This window comes from Branchiostoma lanceolatum, chromosome 2 (genome assembly GCF_035083965.1).
Source record: "Branchiostoma lanceolatum isolate klBraLanc5 chromosome 2, klBraLanc5.hap2, whole genome shotgun sequence".
NCBI classification, from domain to species: domain Eukaryota; kingdom Metazoa; phylum Chordata; class Leptocardii; order Amphioxiformes; family Branchiostomatidae; genus Branchiostoma; species Branchiostoma lanceolatum.
The window spans coordinates 11229559-11248315 of NC_089723.1; the positions used below are offsets into that span (position 1 = coordinate 11229559).

Below are 18757 nucleotides of genomic sequence, written 5' to 3' on the forward strand. Positions count from 1 at the left end.
GGTATAGTCCATTGTACAGTAGTTCACTATGTACACAGTCTAATCTGTCCAAACATAACAGGGGCCTCTCTGGTGCTTACTGATTTCACTCACTGTGTCCTGAGATGTCTTTCCTGAGAATTTGAAATTTACCGTTTCAATGCATAAACCTGGCCCTAACAAGAGGTGGAATCTACGGTGTTACCACACTGTACCTGTAAAACAAAAGCTTTCTAACAGCTAAATGCGTACATCACACCGATGTTTATAAACTATTCACCTCCTGTATGATACAGTGTATTACCGGTCCTGCGGGGCAATTTCGCATAATTGCACCAGCCGGATAATTGCACCAAATACGCTGACAAATGGGGTGTGCAGTTAAGCGGATTCTACTGTATAAATGTTTCCCATTCATTATGCAAATAAAGACCTCATTTGTATGCCTTACGTCAGTTGATCAACCTCGCTACCCAAATAACACAAGTTGTTCAAAGTATGAACTTCAAGGTCTTACTTAGTAGCAGAGAAAGCTATTGTCAGTAGCATTTCCTCATAAATTATGGAAATGAGGTCCTCATTTGCATGATTTATGCCTGATAATGTCCACATCTACTTATATGTACCTTCGAAATGCTGCAAGAATAAAATCCCCATCATCTACCAATATGGAGATATATTTTCCCATTAATTATGCAAATTAGGTTTTCATTTGCACAATTGATATCTGTCGATATTCCTCTCTTTCTCAGGTTACACATGTTTGAGAGTCCTATAATAGAATGCAGCGGATTTATATTTTTCCTCATTGATTATGCAAATTAGCTACTGCCTTGCATAATTAGCATTTGATCTTGTTAATCATCACTCAAGCTATCTACATACCAAATATAATGACGATCCGTCAACCTCTCCTTGAGTTATTCCCTTTCAAAGTTTGAAACAAAATCGGCTCCTGCAGTTTCAAACGACCTCATATCTCCATGAACAATTCTATTCATGCAAATGACTTACACATTTGCATAATATATGCTTGGTCATAAACACCTTTATCTAACTTACACATGTTGCAATATTGACAGTCCTGTAATTTTCCAATTAGATGAATTAGGGTGTTATTGCATTAATTATGCAAATTAGGAATTTATTTGCATAATTGGTATCTGTTGATGATCCACTTTCCATAAACTACATATGTTACATGTATTGGAGTCTGATAATGGAAAACACTGCAAATATAGATTTTCCTCATTAGCTATGCAAATTAAGTCACAAGTAGCATAATTTGCACTTCACTGTGTATATCTCTGTCTAAGCTACCTGCATACTAAGTGACAGTCCTGTAATTTTCCAATTAGATGAGATATGATGGTGTTTGCATTAATAATGCAAATTAGGAATGTATTTGCATAATTGGTATCTGTTGATGATCCACTTTCCATAAACTACATACGTTACATGTATTTCAGTCTGATAATGGAAAACACTGCATATATAGATTTACCTCATTAGTTATGCAAATTCAGTCCTAATTAACATAACTAACACTTCATTATGTACATCTCTGTCTAAGCTATCTGCATACTAAATATCATGGACATCCATCGTTCCTTTGTTCAGTTATTCTCCTTAGAAGATTTTCACGATAACGCCCCTGCAGTTCCAGAGCAAGCTGCTAGGGAGCCCAAACCCACACCACGTCTTCATTATACCACAAGCTATCTGCCACCAAAAAATCAAGACAATAGCACGTCTAGGTCAAGAGATACAAAAATGGAATTTCTGCTGCAGTACCAAGGTCACATATCAGGAGGCCCAAAATCGACCTTGAATTTCGGCTTCACAACACCTGCCCACATACCAAATATCATCGTAATTAGGGGTGGATACCGGTTCGGCTTAATAAGGTTCAAGTCCAAGTTTAGGTCCAGAGATTTAGGTTCAGGTCCAGACCTGAACCTGGACCTGATCCTGTCCAGTTGATGTTTTGTTTTATTAGACCAATATTGAGCATAGAGAATTAATACTGACATGCACAATTATAAAAGTTTCTTGGGGAGAAGACTTTCAAGATAAACCAGTGTTTGATATTTGAATGTTGCACTTGTTTTAAATGCCTTTTTTGTCAGAGGGGAGACTCAAAACACTTTTTATCAAACAAAATAGAAAAATATATTTGTACTTTGTTCAGGTTTTTTTGGACTCAGGTTTTTGGCTTTAGGTTTTTTGGACTCGGTTCTTGGATGTTATAAAGGTCCAAATCAGGTCCAGCAAACCGGTATCCACCCCTAATCGTAATCCATCAAGCTGTTCTTGAGTTATGCTGACTACAGTAGTCCGGAAACACAAACAGTCCGGACACACAAACAGACAGACAGACAGACACACAGACACACCCAAAACTATATCTCCATTTTTCATGGAGATAAAAAGACCCTATAGTCGGTAGCCCAAACCTACACAACTTTTTATCTCCCTCCCAAGAGCTATCTACGACTAAAAAATCATGACCATGGCATTCCAGAATGTGAGATATCAAACCCGGAAGTTCTGCTGCAGTACCTTAGCAAGCAGCTAGGGGGCCCAAAATTTAACAATTTTGAGGTTTTAAGAAGATCTTTCCACATACCAAGTATGAAGACGATCCATCCAGGCATTCTCGAGTTATACTGTTTACAGACGGACACACACATTACACGAAGGCTGTACAAATCATAACCTTCTCGGCGAAGGTAATAAAAAGATAAGAAATGAAAAAAAAACAATTCTGAATACAGTCAAATCAGAGCTGTAACAGGAACAGTGTTTTATAATAATAATGGTTTGATTCCTCTTTTTGATATCCTCTTTGTATTCAGTTCTGTAACTGGGCCTACTGCATGGTTATATCCTCAAAATGCTTTGCATAATTTTGAGTAATCAAAACAAGAAATGGACATGTTCTCACCACTTCGACCACTGACAGTGATGGTCCAGGTACAGTTCTGTTGATGATCATAACCTCCTGGCCAGCCAGGTGAGAAGATGAGTCCACTGTCCTCTGTCCAGGAGCCTCCACACAAAGCTGAGAGACAAGAAAAAATATTGATTACGTTGCAACTCGGAGTCAATCCTTCTCATATTTTTACACCTGGGTGGAGTGAGGAAAGTCGTGTAAACGCCAGGTTTTATTTCCCATTAATATGACAAAAAATCTAGCCAGAAATGCTAGGAATCAGACCCATGATCTCTCGAACTCGAGTCCAATAGCCTAGCTACTTCGCCATTTTACACTTCAGATTTTGACTCTGAGTCAGTCTTAAAAGTATTTTGCACTAGAGTTCCACGAACACTTTATCTTCGCCAAATAATCAAGGCTTATTATGGAGAGTGATTAATATTTACATGCTTATCACCCGCTGCAAATTTGATCATGCACCATACCATTTGGAAGTTATGCTGGGGGGGGGGGAGAATGAGTCCAGTGTAGATAGTGTTAAAAATCATTTGGTGGTACAGGACTAGTATATGTGTAGAGTGTGCTGATATATGTAACAAGTTTAATGAACTTTCAGATGCTACAAGTATCGAATTCCTGCCATTGATCACTATGGAATTATGGTTTTTCCTCATCAATTATGCATATTGGCTCCCATATGCATAATTACCATCTATCTAAATCAAATTATAACTTAAGCTATTAACAAACCAAAAATCATGATGATCCATTGACCCCTTCTTGAGTTATTACCAAATGAAGGGCGCACAGCTGGCACACAGCTGGGTGACCTAAATCCCAAGCCAGGCAATCCTCCAAGTGTCCCTGAATTGAGGTCGAGTAACAGCTTTCAATGGGATTATACATTACTCTCTTTAATTATGTAAATGAAGTCCCAATTTGCATACTATACATTTCATTATGTTAATCATCACCTAAGGTACCTGCGTACCAAAAGCAATAAAGATACACCAAACCCTGCATGAGTTATCCTCCTCCAAAGTTTCATACATAAAGGCCCACTGCAGCTCAAAACAAGTCGTCAAGAGGCCCAAACTTACACCACTTGTTCCCTGCCCCAAGACCCATCCACTATAAAAAAAATCATGAACCTGGCGCCTCCAGAAAATTTCACCCCAAACTTTGAAGCTCCGCTGCAATACTTTAGATACCCGCTAGAAGGCCCATTATCGAACTTGACCTTCCTTTCTGTAAACCTTACCCACCCACTAAGTATCATGCAGAACCATCGACAGCTTCTCGAGTTATGTTGGCGACATACAAATACACATACACACAAAGCCCGCTGTAGTACCGACGGAAAATGCCAGGGGAACCATTTTTGAACTTGACCTCCGTTTCTACAACATCTACACACCTGCAAAAAATCATGAAGATCCATCAACGTTTCCGTCACTTTTTTTTGCCTACATACAAACACAAAAAATTCAAAGTCCGCTGCAGTACTGTTGAAAAACGCAAGGTGAACCATTTTCGAACTTGATCTTCCTTTGCACAACCACTACACACCTACCAAAAATCATAAAGATTGATTGAAGTTTTCTTGAGTTATGCTCCTGACATACATACAGACCCACCCAACAGATTTTTCAACCGAAAACATAATCTTCCCCGAGTACTATAATACTCGGCGAAGATAAATATCAATATGAAATCAAATTAAACTTTTTTGCACAACAAATGTAACAGGTACAATGTATGGCAAGTTCGTAGGTAGTACAAAATATCATTAGACATCTTAGTAACAATGCTAATCAATTCTACAAAACTGAAGACTAAACACTATATGGTATCCAATACGAGTAATACAGTATACGTATATGGAACATGTATTACATGATACACAGGAAACTGAGTTTACATGTACATCAATTGTTTGCGTCAGAGATGATTCTATTTCTTTTTAGAAAAGAGCTAGATATGTATTGGCCTATGAACAAGGATATTGCATCAGGACATGACATATTAAGTAGATTAAAAGTTTCTGAGCTTGTCTTAGATAGTAAGGTTATATTTGCACTGCGGGTGTCTGTCTTTCATATACGTGGGACATGTTAAAAGAAAGTGGAATTCATCTTCAACAGTATGTTTGCAGGTAGGACATCGTCTATGAGTAGCTGGTACATTTATATTATGACGACCTTTTTCTATTTCTAAACAGTGTGCGCTAATTCGCAGTTTGGTTATGTTAGCAACAAATGATTTATTTTGGATTGAGGAAAGGTACTTCTCAAATGTTAAGTCAGTTTTGAATTTAGCATAGGTTTGCAGCTTGCTGTAACTTCTAATCTCTTGCCTCCAGCCAGAAACAAACATGTCTTTCAGGCGTTCTTTGAACACGTTTAACTTAACAAAATGCTTGGCGTCAACTGTTGGGTTTAGCCAAACATTTTGGAAGCCGTGTCGGCATAATATATCTCGCACATGAACGGCCCAGTCCTGCTCCTCTTCAACAGCAATATGATAAGCTTTTTTAACTATTCTGTCATTGGAAAGGTTTTGCAGTCTAATCCAATATTTGCTTCTACATACAGTGGAAAGGAGTTCACCCCTTACGGTGGCATTAACGGAACTTCTGGGAACTTGAAGCAGCATTTTACAGTAATTGAGAAGAACGTATTACTCTAGATCGGACACTTCATACGATGATTTGGAATGATTCAACAACAGTCATGTTTGGTTAGCTAGTAGTTTTGATTGGTAAAAAATGTTTAATTTATCACTATATTTCTTAAAGCGAACTAAAACAGGACAAGATGATGACACATCGCATTTCTTCCCGATTCCTGCAACCTTTAGGAGGTGTACATTTGTGCCTAATATCGGCGAAAATATATCATATATTGTTTCCCTTATGTTTTCAGCGGGGCTTTCCTCTATACCGTTGAGAATCAAATGCCTACATTGAATGTTTGTCCCCAGTATTTCAGCGTGGTAAAGTAAGATAGGTTTAACAAGATTATTGAACAGATCAGGGGCAAGAGAAATGGATGGATTGTAGTTTGATGCTAGCAAAGATTTGAGTTTAAAGGAAGTCCGTAGAGCTTTTAATCGTAATTGCTTAGTAGTACGTGCAAATGAACCCGCCGGGGTTATATCTACCCCTAAGTATGTATAAAACTGTGCAATGTTAATTATATGCCCCTGTGATTTGAAGGTGGAGCGTTGACTTTTGCCTGTCCTTCCATTTTTTGAGAAGATCATTACTTTAGTTTTTTTTTATCTTTGTTAATTGTTAATTGATGCTCCAAAGGGAGCAGAATTCATCAAGATTTTTCAAACATTCTTTTAGACCTGCTTCTGACTTTGACAATAGTACAAGGTCGTCTGCCCAGAGAAGGCTGTTTATATGAGTGTCTTTCAGGGCAATAGGATCACATAAAGATGAGGAAAAAAAGGTTGGCAGATCGTTGATATAACGAGATTAAACAGAAGCGGGCTTAGATTGGCGCACACCACAGGTCGAGTTAGAGAAATCTGATAGTCCAATCGGCATTTTGACACAATATTCTAGATTAGTGTAGATAGATTTCATGATTCTGAAGAAATGACCCCCTATACCAGAAGCTAAGATTTTACAGAAAAGCCCATCCCTCCGGACAGAGTCAAAGGCTTTAATTCTTAAAGTCTACGAAGCAGGCATACAATTTACCACCGGGTTCGGATATCTGATGGTCCATTAATGTTTTGAGTACAAATATGTTGTCACTGGTAAGGAAGTTTTTTACAGAAGCCAGACTGGAAAGAAATTTGTTATCTTCGAGGAAGTGCTGTAAACGTCTGCTTAATATGAACTTGAATAGTTTCCCAACACAGCTGGATATAACGTTAGCTATTCCTCCATAATTAGACGGGTTTCACGCATCACCACTCTTATAGATAGGGACTGAGATGCTTCGACTCCATTGACTTGGAAAATTACCGGAATAAAGAACAATGTTGAAGAGTTTTTTAAGCGGTGTTATATGAGTTTTGTATCTACATATTTCAGCGTTCCGTTTATGATAGAGTCTGTGCCACACGATTTGCTTCCTTTTAAATTACGTAAACCCTCAAAGATTTCGTCTCCCGTTATTTCTAGATCAAGTGGGTTTGATGTTAACTTTTCAAGGCTGCTAATTATGTTGTTTGTGTGCTTCATGTTGCTTCATGTGGTCAGAAAATACAGAGTGGTCGCTAATTTTCAGGTATTGGACTTTTGGGAGGAATTCATAATTGACGATAAAGTAGTTCAACAAAATTGACCCATTATATTTGGGGACCATACGATATTTAGCGGGGGGGAGGGGTGGTGCACTGGAAGTCCGGTCAAAAAAAATTTCCATGACCCTCCCCCCCACTTCAAAAAATTTTTCCATGACCCTCCCCCCCACCTCGAAAAATTTTTCCATGACCCTCCCCCTACAGGTATCGTGTAAAAATGGTAGAAAAACGACCCCCATTTATAAAACAACTACTACGTACTAGTATATGGACATCGGGCGTCCACTTGGGATAGCTGACGCATGCTATAAAACAAGAACCGGGAACCAGCGGTTGTCGGTACCAGAGGCGGCAGCAAAAAAATCAAATTGTATAGGGGGCAAGACAGTTGAGAAAATTTTGAAATCGGGACCCTTTGAACTGCTATATGAGAGACAAATTTTGCTGGAAGAGTAAGCTAAGTTTAATCAAGCAGATATATAGACATCTCTATTGTAAAAAGAACAAGATTGGCAACATAAAAAGTTGTTGCCATGGCGACGGTGGTCTCTGTTAACGTTTTCGTTTTTAGCCCACATGCAAATAAGGACCTTGCATAGCCATAAATCATATCAGTCGATCACCTTCTCTACCAAAATAACACAAGTTCTCCAATGTATGAAAATCTTGTTTTCACCAAAAAAGATATCGTACCATTTCCTCATAGATTATGTAAATGAGGCCCTCTATGCAAGATTTGTGTCTTATAGTGGCCACATTTACTTAACTTCCAAATGGTGCAAAAATGAAATCCCCATCATTTACCACTTTGGATTTATAGTATTTTGTCATTAATTATGCAAATTAAGCATACATTTGCATAATTGATATCTATCGATTTTTATCTCTTTCTCAGTTACATATGTTATGTGTTTGAGAGTCCTATAATAGAATGCAGCTGATTTATTAACTGTCCTCGTTAATTATGCAAATCAGATATTGATTTGCATAATTGGCATATGATTATGTAAATCATCACTTAAGCTATCTACACACCAAAAATTATGATGATCCGTCATCCCCTTCTTGCGTTATTCTCTTTCAAAGTTTGAGTCAAAATCAGCTCCTGCAGTTCCAAAAAAAGCCGCTAGGGGGTCCCAATCTACAGGACATATTTTCCTAACAAAGAGCTATCCACCACTTAAAAATCATGACTATAGCATGTTCAGAAGACGAGATTTGAAAAGTAAAAGTTCCCCTGCAGCACCATAGAAAGTCGCTAGTGGGCCCAAAATCCAATCATTACAAGGTCTCTCACAGACCTACCCACCTACAAAATATGAACACAATACATCCAGGCATTATTGAGTTATCGTCCCATGGACTTTCACATTCCTGTACAATTCCTAGAATTCTTGCAATCTGCACACAATATAGTAAAAATTTGGCTCGCCCCTGAGGCGTCGCCAAAAACAGCTTGATTTTTGGGGGACGATGCCTCCGACCACAGTGGCCTCAGACATATTTTTCGCCGCGGGAGGCGCGACATGCACCCGCAGGAAAATCTAAAAATCTTTAACCATTGAAATGCTATTTCCCGAATTTTGATGAACAAATTTTGCTGGTAAACAAAGGAAGTTTAAACTTTAATGACCCAGGGGCGAAGCCCCCCGGAAGCTCTTGCATTTTTAGGCTATTGAGAAGGCTTCTTTTTCAGTTTTGAGGGTCATATTTATGATAATCATGGTAGTCAATCAACTTCTATTCTCCACAGGACCTTGACATACAATACTTAAGTTTAGGTGAAACCGTGAAAGACAACTAAAAACTCAGAAACAACAATATCAATAGTTTATTCAAGGAGATTTTAACCTCGCTGGTTTATTTAGCTACTCAAAAATATAAATAGTCGATACCAGTTTTCCGTTTTTTGGCTGTTTCCGTCTCGTTCTCCGAAGTCGAAGCGCTACAATATCGTCGCTGTCAGAAGTTCTCTTCGGTGCGAAATAAGAAGCGATATTCCTGGTATTCCCACGCTTTAGCCTGGAATCCATACCCTCGGTGCCTCCCCGATATTTCTACGGCACTGTGAGTTACCCTCACCCGCCCAGACAGCTTAGCCCGCTCGGGGTGTTGTTTACGGCCTTGGATTAATTAGTTCGGCACCTAGGGGCGGCGGAAAAGTAGGAAGGCAGCGGAAGTAGGGTGTAGCGGAAGTAGGATGGCAGCCAGAGGTAGAAAGGCCATCAGAAACTGACTGGCCCGTTAAAACACCACCAAGCCGACCCTAGAGACTGGGACCAGGCTACCACGCTTAAACGCTGACATGTTTCCAGAAAAATCGCCGCCGAGGCGGTCGTTCCTCGGCGACGTAACTCTCTCTGCGGCGAAAGTCCCTTTGTCGGCATAATTTAGAGAACCTTGGCCCGTGTTAATAGAAATCGCGTCACCCCCCTAGATTGCCCAAATATATACGCCGCCGTTCCAGGAAGCCTCCGAAACCGCTGTTCTGCGTCAAATTGTAACTACTACAGAAAACGTGGAACTGAAAGTTCAAGGAACGTAAAAATCGCCGGTCGCCAGAAGTTCGCTGGTAGTTCCAACTCACGTATTTTCCCAGGAAATTGCCGCTGATTGACAGTCGGCAGCCTTTGATGACAGTCGCCAAGGCGCCAGAAAGACTAGATGCCCTGGGAACAAGGAAAGTCGTGGGCGGCGCCACAAATTTGAAGCAGCCGAATCGTCCAATCATGGCGAAGCTTATCAATTTAGTTGAAACATTATCTTCCTACTTTGGTAGAAATGAATTTTCTGTGCATCAATTCACTGTTCTGGATGGAAAAAATGACATAACCTTGCTCCAGAAATTTGTCAGAAATACAGTTGAAAATTAATTCTCTCCCGCACTGACAAAGAAAGGAATCTTTGTTGCTCAACTGCGGACTATCAACTTCCAAATAAGGAGATTACCCGGAATCTGATACATTTACGGCTGTTCTAATAGTCCGGGACCCACCCCGCTGATCGTCACAGAGAGGCGTACTCGGCCATGTCGGCTACTGTTTACGTTTTGGCGCGATGCTGCCGGGTGTACTCTCCAAGCAGAGCATGGATTTCGGTTGGTTTTTGACGTGTTTTTAGGCGTTTTTACCGGGCTTTCTACTTTGTCTAGACAAAAAAAAAAGATGACGAAGTAGAAAGTCCGACAAAACGCCTAAAAACACGTCAAAAACCAGCCGAAACCCATGCTCTGCTTGGAGAGTAGCCGGGTGGGATGGGCTGTGAGATAAGATCGGAGCGGTAAGGCGGGGTGCTAATTTAGAATTTGGTACCTCCCTTAGAGCTGATAGCTGGATAGCTTCCTGTGAAACAGTGGAGGCGCGTGCTGGACGTGTGCTTCGGCATGTTTACTACGGTAGTTTTGTATTTTTTCGCCGCTACGCTGGGTGAAAATACAGCATGCATAGCGGGCAATTTACAGCGTCAGTTTGTCGGCCCACAGCATAATGTTTATGCACAACAATTCAACGGATTCGTAAAAAAAAAGTCCATGACCCTCCCCCCAACCCAGAATTTTTTTCCATGACCCTCCCCCCCACCTCGAAAATTTTTTCCATGACCCTCCCCCCCCAAACGCACCACCCCTCCCCCCCCACTAAATATCGTATGGTCCCTTGTGGCATGTCAATTTTCCAGAAAAATCACCAGGTATGTGAACGTTTGAAATGACAAGGTTAGCTGCCGAGCAAGTTTCTATTAGTTGATTACCGTACCTGTTTGTCCCCTTATTACAGCTAGCCCTATGTTGTACTTCTATCTTCTCTAAGATCTATAAAGTCTTGGTTTAAACAGTCATCCTCTATAAATGTTTCATGTAGTGATGCTGTCCTAGCGTTTAAGTCTCCTAGGATTAAGATGTTACCTTGACTGGAAAAATGACAAATATCTTGTTGTAGAATATCAAACATCGCGTTATCTTGACTGTTCAACGTGGTCTTCACCACCTGTATTATTTCATTTAAATCGTCTATTTATCGCTGCCATCCGTGGCAATATGACGACGACACGCAGCGGGAGAACCATAAGACCCCCGCAGAGACTCCGTGAAGCAGAATCAGCTTTCGATGAAGAGTTTCAAAGGGTCGAGGACGAAATTTCCGAACTTCGTGCGTCCTTGGCAGCAACATCAACACCAGTGGTTCGACTGACTCCACTGCACACCAGCGTTTCGCAAGAGGAAGCGCTCGAACGGGATCGTGTGGTGCTCTTGGAGGAGATCAGGACCTTAAAGCTGGCGAGGGAGGTCGAGAGTCTACGACGTCGGAAGGACAATCTACTACACATGTAGTACAATCCGACGCGCGGTCGCCGGGCGGCGTGGTCACACCCCTCCCTAAGACGGCCAACCCTGTGGCTGACTCGCAACACCTCGCCAAAAACATCTCGCCAGACGTGCAACATCTCGCCGCCGAGCCCACCATTCATGACCAGCGGCGGGACCAGGCTTCAGCGGCAGAGATTGAAAAATCCTCCCCCCTCCCTAAGACGGCCAACCCTGTGGCTGACTCGCAACATCTACCCGCCAAAAACACCGCGCCAGACTTGCAACATTTCGCCACCGAGCCCGCCATACTGCGCCGGGACCAGGCTTCGGTGACAGAGATCAATCGCATTCTCGGCGACCTCAACCTAACCTCCGGCGGCCGCCCTTCTGCCAGCGCCAGTCCCAGAGCCTACGGTAAGAAGATTTCTGGATTCTTCCGGACACCTCGTTCATCCTCCCGTATTACAAAGCACGTGATCTGGCCGCAAGAATTGCTACCTGCCTTCTCGACCGAATCGGCCAAACTGACGTATGACATGCTTACGTATGATCAGTTCATCGCCGGTTATATGAGACTATTTAATTCAGACTTATTACAACCGGTTGAGTTGAGTGAAAGACTTAAACTGGTGCAGAAATGTGCCGAGTACACGCTTAGGTACCCGTGGGATAGCGTTCGTGACTATCATGGCGAAGTGATGCGGGCGGTCGAGGAAGGGCAGTTTGACTGGGGCGACTCGGATTACAATACCCACGTAGAGGAGATGTTCAAGATGTATGTGCAGCCTTTTCTGCAGAGTAACACTCCGGCAAGGCGTGTTCAATCGCTATCTCAGCTGCAGCAGACTATCAAGTACTGTAAGCTGTTTCAGTCAAGGTCGTGCCCCAAGGCGGAGCTGATCCACGATGACGTGCAGTTTGGATCTGTTTATTGATTGTTAACACAAAGTAAAAAACATTAAAACATTCAACTGCCAACACCCAGGGCCCCTTGTTTTCCCTTAACATACATTGAGAGGACTGAAATAGACAATTGTGTAAGGATGATCGCCTCGGCGGTCAGCCTGGGTAATTGTTTGTTCAAGGACCCTATTCGATTCGTCAAGTGGTCTCGCCCATGTTAATGACGTCATTCACTGTATTCTTGACTGTTCAACGTGGTCTTCACCACCTGTATTATTTCATTACCCGCCCTACCCTACCCGCGGGATCTGTTTATTGATTGTTAACACAAAGTAAAAAACATTAAAACATTCAACTGCCAACACCCAGGGCCCCTTGTTTTCCCTTAACATACATTGAGAGGACTGAAATAGACAATTATTTGGACAGATGTTGAGTTTTCTGCACATCCTACGAACAAGTCCTTTTAAAGACCAAAGAAAGTTTTATCTAGCCTACACCATAACGAGTCTGGATGTCTAGAGGAAAGTTTTGTTACGCGGCGTCCTTCAAAAATTTGTTAGGAAACATGAAGACTACTCAGCCGGAGTTTCTTCTACACGATTTTTTAGCATCTCTATCACTTCTACAAAAGCTAAATGACTCTATTCTAAAATTGCCCCTGGCCTGAGCCAAGTTTCTTGCATCGTCAGTATGGACACATTTGACGACTCAAGTCAGCGAAATACACGATCCGTGCTGGGAGCACTTTTAATACCAACCTCAGAACATGGGGAACAATAGAGACAAGATGGCCGCCACCAAAAACAAGGCGATGTGACCTCCGACCTCTAGAGGTCGTGACCTCTTGCATCATCATAATAAACCAACATGTGAATGTAGTGGCGTGATCTATTTTCTTCCTTTCGAGTCTTTTCTATTCGAAACAACATGATGAAACGATTGCAATAACGATGTTAATGCTAAATGAACAACTGAGGATATCCTGTGTTACCACTTCCTCTGCAAAGAAACTAACCGAACATTAACAAGAAGTACTAAATCTCGGTTATGTAATATGAGGCTCTTACTCATCTTCATGTGACACAGAAGAGGTAGAAAACTTTTGAATACGGTTTCTAAATTTGCAATATAACCTTGTAAACGATAGAGGTTCTAAATCTATGATAGAGGGGGTCTTACTCAACTTCATATGAATCTGGAGGATAATAAAACTTCTAAATACAACTTCTAACCTGTGGACATAAGTTCTAGATCTATAAGAATTTTGGTAACTTCTTTTGCAAAACAATGGGATCTACGGTAACTTGTAAAGTTCACTATTGGTATAGTCTGTAGGGTGATGAGTAGAGTTCTGTAGTGTTCGAGATCATTTAGTGATATAGTCTTTTAGGTAGGATGGCTGTTGTATGCGACGTTCTGATCGACGTGGGGGAGGCTCAGGAGGGCGTTGTTCTACTGGGTCAGGATGCAGGTGCAGCGGGTGGTGATGTTCTGGCGGAACAGAAGGCAGGTGCGGCGGGTGGAGTTGTTCTGGTGGAACAGAAGGCAGGTGCCGCGGGTGGAGTTGTTCTGCTGGGTCAGGAGGCAGGTGCGGCGGGTGGAGTTGTTCTGCTGGGTCAGGAGGCAGGTGCGGTGGGTTTTGATGTTCTGGTGGAACAGGAGGCAGGTGCGGCGGGTGGAGTTGTTCTGCTGGGTCAGAAGGCAGGTGCAGTGGAACAGGGATGTCATTGTCAGAATCGTCCTCAGTGTATGTGTGCTTGTGCGGTGTTGAGGTAGGACCTGGTTGGGTACTAAGTAGCAGTCAACTGGACGGACTTCATAGGACCTTGATCGCAGTTGACGGCCCACAAATTTTGAAATGTATACCCAGTCTTTGTCAGCAGCCGTGACCAAGTATCTGTTACGTGCCTGGGACTTGTTTCTGTCCGAGTGTAAGTAGATTAAGTCACCAACAGTGATAAATGGGGCTGGTTTGACCTTGCCCTTGGGTGCTTTTGACCTAAATTGCTAGGTAGATGGTTGTCTGATCGTCGTTGGTGTTGTTCCTCCAGAAGGTATCGGTCTGAAAGTGGTATCTGTTCTCCGCTGAATTGATCTCGCTGGTAGAGGTACTCTCGAGATGATAGGCCATTGGAACGAACCTTTGTGTTGATAGCTGCAGTTACCACGGCTAGTTGAGCAGGGGAGACAGGTTGGCCTAGGGGGTCAACCTTACAGAGCTCAGCTCGCAGTTCCTCAATCGCCCTCTCTGCTACTGGGTTCTTGTTCACGTTTTTGTTCTCTCGAATTTCCAGCTGAAGGTTGTTCTCAGCCAACCAGGAGTTGTGAACCAGAGTCTGGAAGCCTGGGGCTGGATCACAGCGGATAATAGCGGGAGGGCTGTCTAAGGGGCGGAGTGGTGTGCACAAAGTAACTACCGGTAGACCATCCCGGAGGGTTTTCGATGTTTCATCTGGGATGACTTGAGTGGAGATGTACGAAGTGCTACACTCTCTGACGACGAGGATGATCTGCCTGGCCCTTTTCATAACATCTGCTGCGAACGTTGTTAAGACTGATTTAGGAGGAGGCTGCGTCGTGAAGGTCGGGGGCACAGGGATTTGTCATTTGAGAGCTTCACATTGATCACATGCTGTTGTGACTTTGTGGACAATGGCGTCCATACCCAAGGCATAGAAATATCGGGAAAACACTGTTTTCAGCTGGTGCTGAGAGGGGTGTCCAAGCTTGAGGTGGATGGCTGTGGTTAGGCCATGTACGACGTGGCGGGGGACGACGATTCGGTCTCTAGTCATTCCGAATATATCTCTATTAGGTGCAATCAACAAACCGTCTGCAGAGATAGCGGTCTTCCATAGGTAGGACTTGATATCACGTATATTCATTTCCTTTTTGGATGGTCTGGTGCCTTGTCGAAGGTGAGCAAATACCCGGCGTAGTGAAGGGCAGGAGGATTGGATGGTGCGCCATGCACTACGGCTTGTGTACACAGGGCTGTTTAAGTCAGACTTGGAGTTGAGCGATGATGTGTTGATTACTGGTTCTTCACTGATGGTGTGGACAAAGGAGCAGATTTGGCACTTGCTTTCTGTACATTCTAGCGGGTGGCGGCTCGCAAAGTCAGTTGAAAGGTTGTGTTTTCCTCTGATGTGCCTGACAGTGATAGGAAACTGGCTGACTGCTGACAGGAAGGTGGATACCCTTGGGCTACAGGAGAACTCTCCACGGCGAATCTTTTCTACTGCTTCGACACATGGTTTGGAGTCGGTGAGGACAAACGCAGGCATTGTTGTCTGAATGAAGTAGGGCTTGAAATGTTTTAAGGCGGAGGAGATGGCTAATGCTTCCAGTTCACAGGGTAGCCACTGTCGCTGGTTCTTCTTCAGCTTACAACTGAAGAATCCTGCCACTCTGGTTGCACCATTTCGTCTAATGAATAGCGTTCCGCCAATTCCTGTGGGTCTGACAGCTGCATCTGTTACAAGCCAAAGCTCGTCTTCCGGTCTTGGGAGGACAATAGTCTGGTGTGCTGCAAGTCCATGTTGGGCCTTATGGAATATTGATAAGGTGTCATCATTCCATTGAATCTTATCGGTAGAAGGCTGACCTGCGACCATGTCGTCTAGGGGACCCAGGAGGACAGAAGTTCCTGGGATAACGCGGGAGAGAGCTTTGTAGGAGCCAATATACATGTATGACCTTAGAGCAGTCATGGTCTGTGGAGGAGGGCAGGTAGCCAGTGTGCATAAGGTGTGTTGGGACGCTGATATCTGACCCTGGTTCCAGTGCCACCCTAAGATGGTTGTGCTTCTGGGGCAGATGATGGTTTTGGAGGGAGAGAGTCTCAAGTCGCAGTTGTGTAGGGCTGTCAGGACATCTCTCCAGTTGTTAACAAGCTCATCAAATGTGTTGCCACCGCAGTACAGGTCATCTGCAATCTTCGCCACAGCTCCCCGCATCAGCAGAGGTCCCAGAGTGCGTGACATGAGCTCCTCAAGTGCTGTCTCACTACCCGGCATGCCCATGGCACTTCTGAGGTAGACACGAATTCCCTTGAAAGGTGTTACAATACCACAATACTTGCGAGAGTTAGGGTGCAGGGGAATCTGGTGATATGCAAAAGTAAGATCTGAGACAATAATGTACTTCCAGCATGCGATTCGACGCATAACTTGATTGACATCAGGAAGCAAGGAGGGCTGTGGCTTACAGTATTTTGCAACGTCTGCGAAGGCTGTGACCAGGCGGTGGCCACCGCGGGGTTTATTTACCAGGAATGAAGAATTCAAATATTCCACCACAGTATCTGCAGATTCGGGTGTAGCTATTACCCCCCTTGTCTCCAGCTCATCAAGCTTCTGTTGCAGGTCCACAAGACGGTTTCTGCCATAAAGGGGGAGTCGTCCCTTTCTCTGTGGAGGTTGGGCTGGACCCATATTGACTACTGCACGAATAGGACCAACAGCGTCATTGTATCCTGGAAAGGCAGTGTCAAATACCTTGTCATAGGCTTGAAGGACTGAAGACATTTTGTAGCGCTGAGTTGAGCTGAGAGTGTTGTCTGGGTCCAGTTGTACTGTATCAGTAAACGGTGTTGACTGGCGGGCAAGTGTAGGTGGTTCTTCACAACTCTGCTCTGCTGGTGGGTTCTCTTCTACTGGAACTACTGGCACGACATTGAAGAGATGCATGTTTTTGGTAACATGGATGGGGACGGTTGAGATGTTAGGGACTCGGATGTGGCCTGCAATGTTGCGATATGTGCCCTGTTTGAAAGATTTCATCTGTTTGTAAGAGAGGGAGTCATACCTGGGCTCTAACACTACATCTTGGTAGTCATTGATCTCGGCTGAAAGTGCTAGATCTATGAAGTCATTAGGCCATATCGTTGCGGTTTTGTCTTGCATTCGGAGAAGGTTGTTTGAGATGCGGTTAATGTGTGGCTGGAACTGCTTTCTGACTGGGGTATACTCTGTGGTAGATCCATCTGGAAGCTGGATTTGTTTTCGTTTGAAGTCTATTGTGAAGGTCATTGGTCTCTAGAAAGGGATTTCCAGCGATGATGGGAGATGCCAAATCGGTAACCACTAGAGCGTCAAACTGCAGGGGCAATTTGTGTCGGTAGAAAGTGGTTCTGCATTCCCCTAGAACACCAGACATGCGTCCGCCATCAGCCTGGCTTGGTTTGTGTGCGCTGTTGGGAACGATCTTCAGTCCCAGGCATTTGGCTTCATCCTCACGGATCATGCTGGATTCAGCTCCTGAATCCAGCAGTATGTTCACTGTTTGGCCATAATGGAATGCATCAAGGTATGGCGAGGGACGATCTGCTACCCTGGAAACCTGAGTCAGGATGGGCTCTGTTGGTGACACTGTTTCCGTCAACATAACATGTGGTTCTTCCTCAAAAGTGTCATCATACTCGGGTTCTTCAATGTCATCTTCTATCTCAACTACTCTAGAGCGAGTGATATACTTCTTGTCATGGTCTGGTAGATAGGAACACTCGCTCAGGTAGTGGTCTTGAGCTACCCTACCAGCTTGTTTGCATAGGGGACATACCTTGTACCGGTTTCTTGTTGATGAGCGTTGTGGCCTAGCTTGGGGGGTTGAACGGAGTCTAGAAGGTTGCTTACGACTCTGGGTTAGACTAAGTGTTCGAATATCCTCCGTGGTTTGATTGAGCTCTTTCAACAGGGTGTCTTATGCTAGAGATATCTCTGGCTTAATCGAGGCTAGAGTTCTGTTGCGTAGCTCAGGGCCGTACCTCTGTTTGACCAGTGCAGGAAGCCTGGGGTCGATCATTTTTAGCCAAAGAGTATAATAATGTTCTCAAGAGAAGGTGTTAATTCCTCCTCGGCCGCAACTTCTTCCCCATGATGTGTTATCCCGCCCCCGGGAGTTAGCAGATTATCCCCGAAGGCAGCCGAGAGGCGCTGGTACAAATCTTCGGGACGTTCAGTAGGTTCTAGCTTTATGTCAGCAATATCGAGGAAGTAGCCTCCCGTCGATTTGAAACCCGAAGTGTAAACGGATTGCCTGCCAAATGTCATTTAGAGAAGTACTTGCCTTTACAATCCTGTTTCTTGTTATGACGGGGCAGTAGTTGGCTATTTGCCCGGGCATCATCTCGAGGCTGGCCGCCTTCTGCTGTGCCGTATGGCGGTTTGCCTCGGGAACGTCTTCCCCGTCATCTGCGAGACCCCTGTTTTCCACTCCCGCTGTCTTTTTCCGCCAAGCGAATCCATCCACAAGAAACGGGGCGAAGTTGACATCGATAGACTGGGCAAAGATGAGGGTAGATCTCCAGTTTTCAAAGGTATTAATGGTCTCGGTCGTTGTTAGGATTCTGAGTTTGGGGAATCGCT

The 18757-nt window shown here is 43.6% G+C and overlaps 1 protein-coding gene across 2 annotated transcripts in view; it reads right to left on the minus strand.

Moving 5' to 3' along the window:
* LOC136427445 (CUB and sushi domain-containing protein 3-like) overlaps positions 1-18757 on the minus strand; it is a 328428-nt gene that overhangs the window by 155888 nt on the left and 153783 nt on the right. For both annotated transcript variants that reach the window (XM_066416298.1, XM_066416299.1), the window contains exon 38: positions 2927-3043. In XM_066416298.1, the coding sequence (XP_066272395.1) occupies positions 2927-3043 (117 nt within the window). The remainder of the gene's footprint in view (positions 1-2926; positions 3044-18757) is intronic.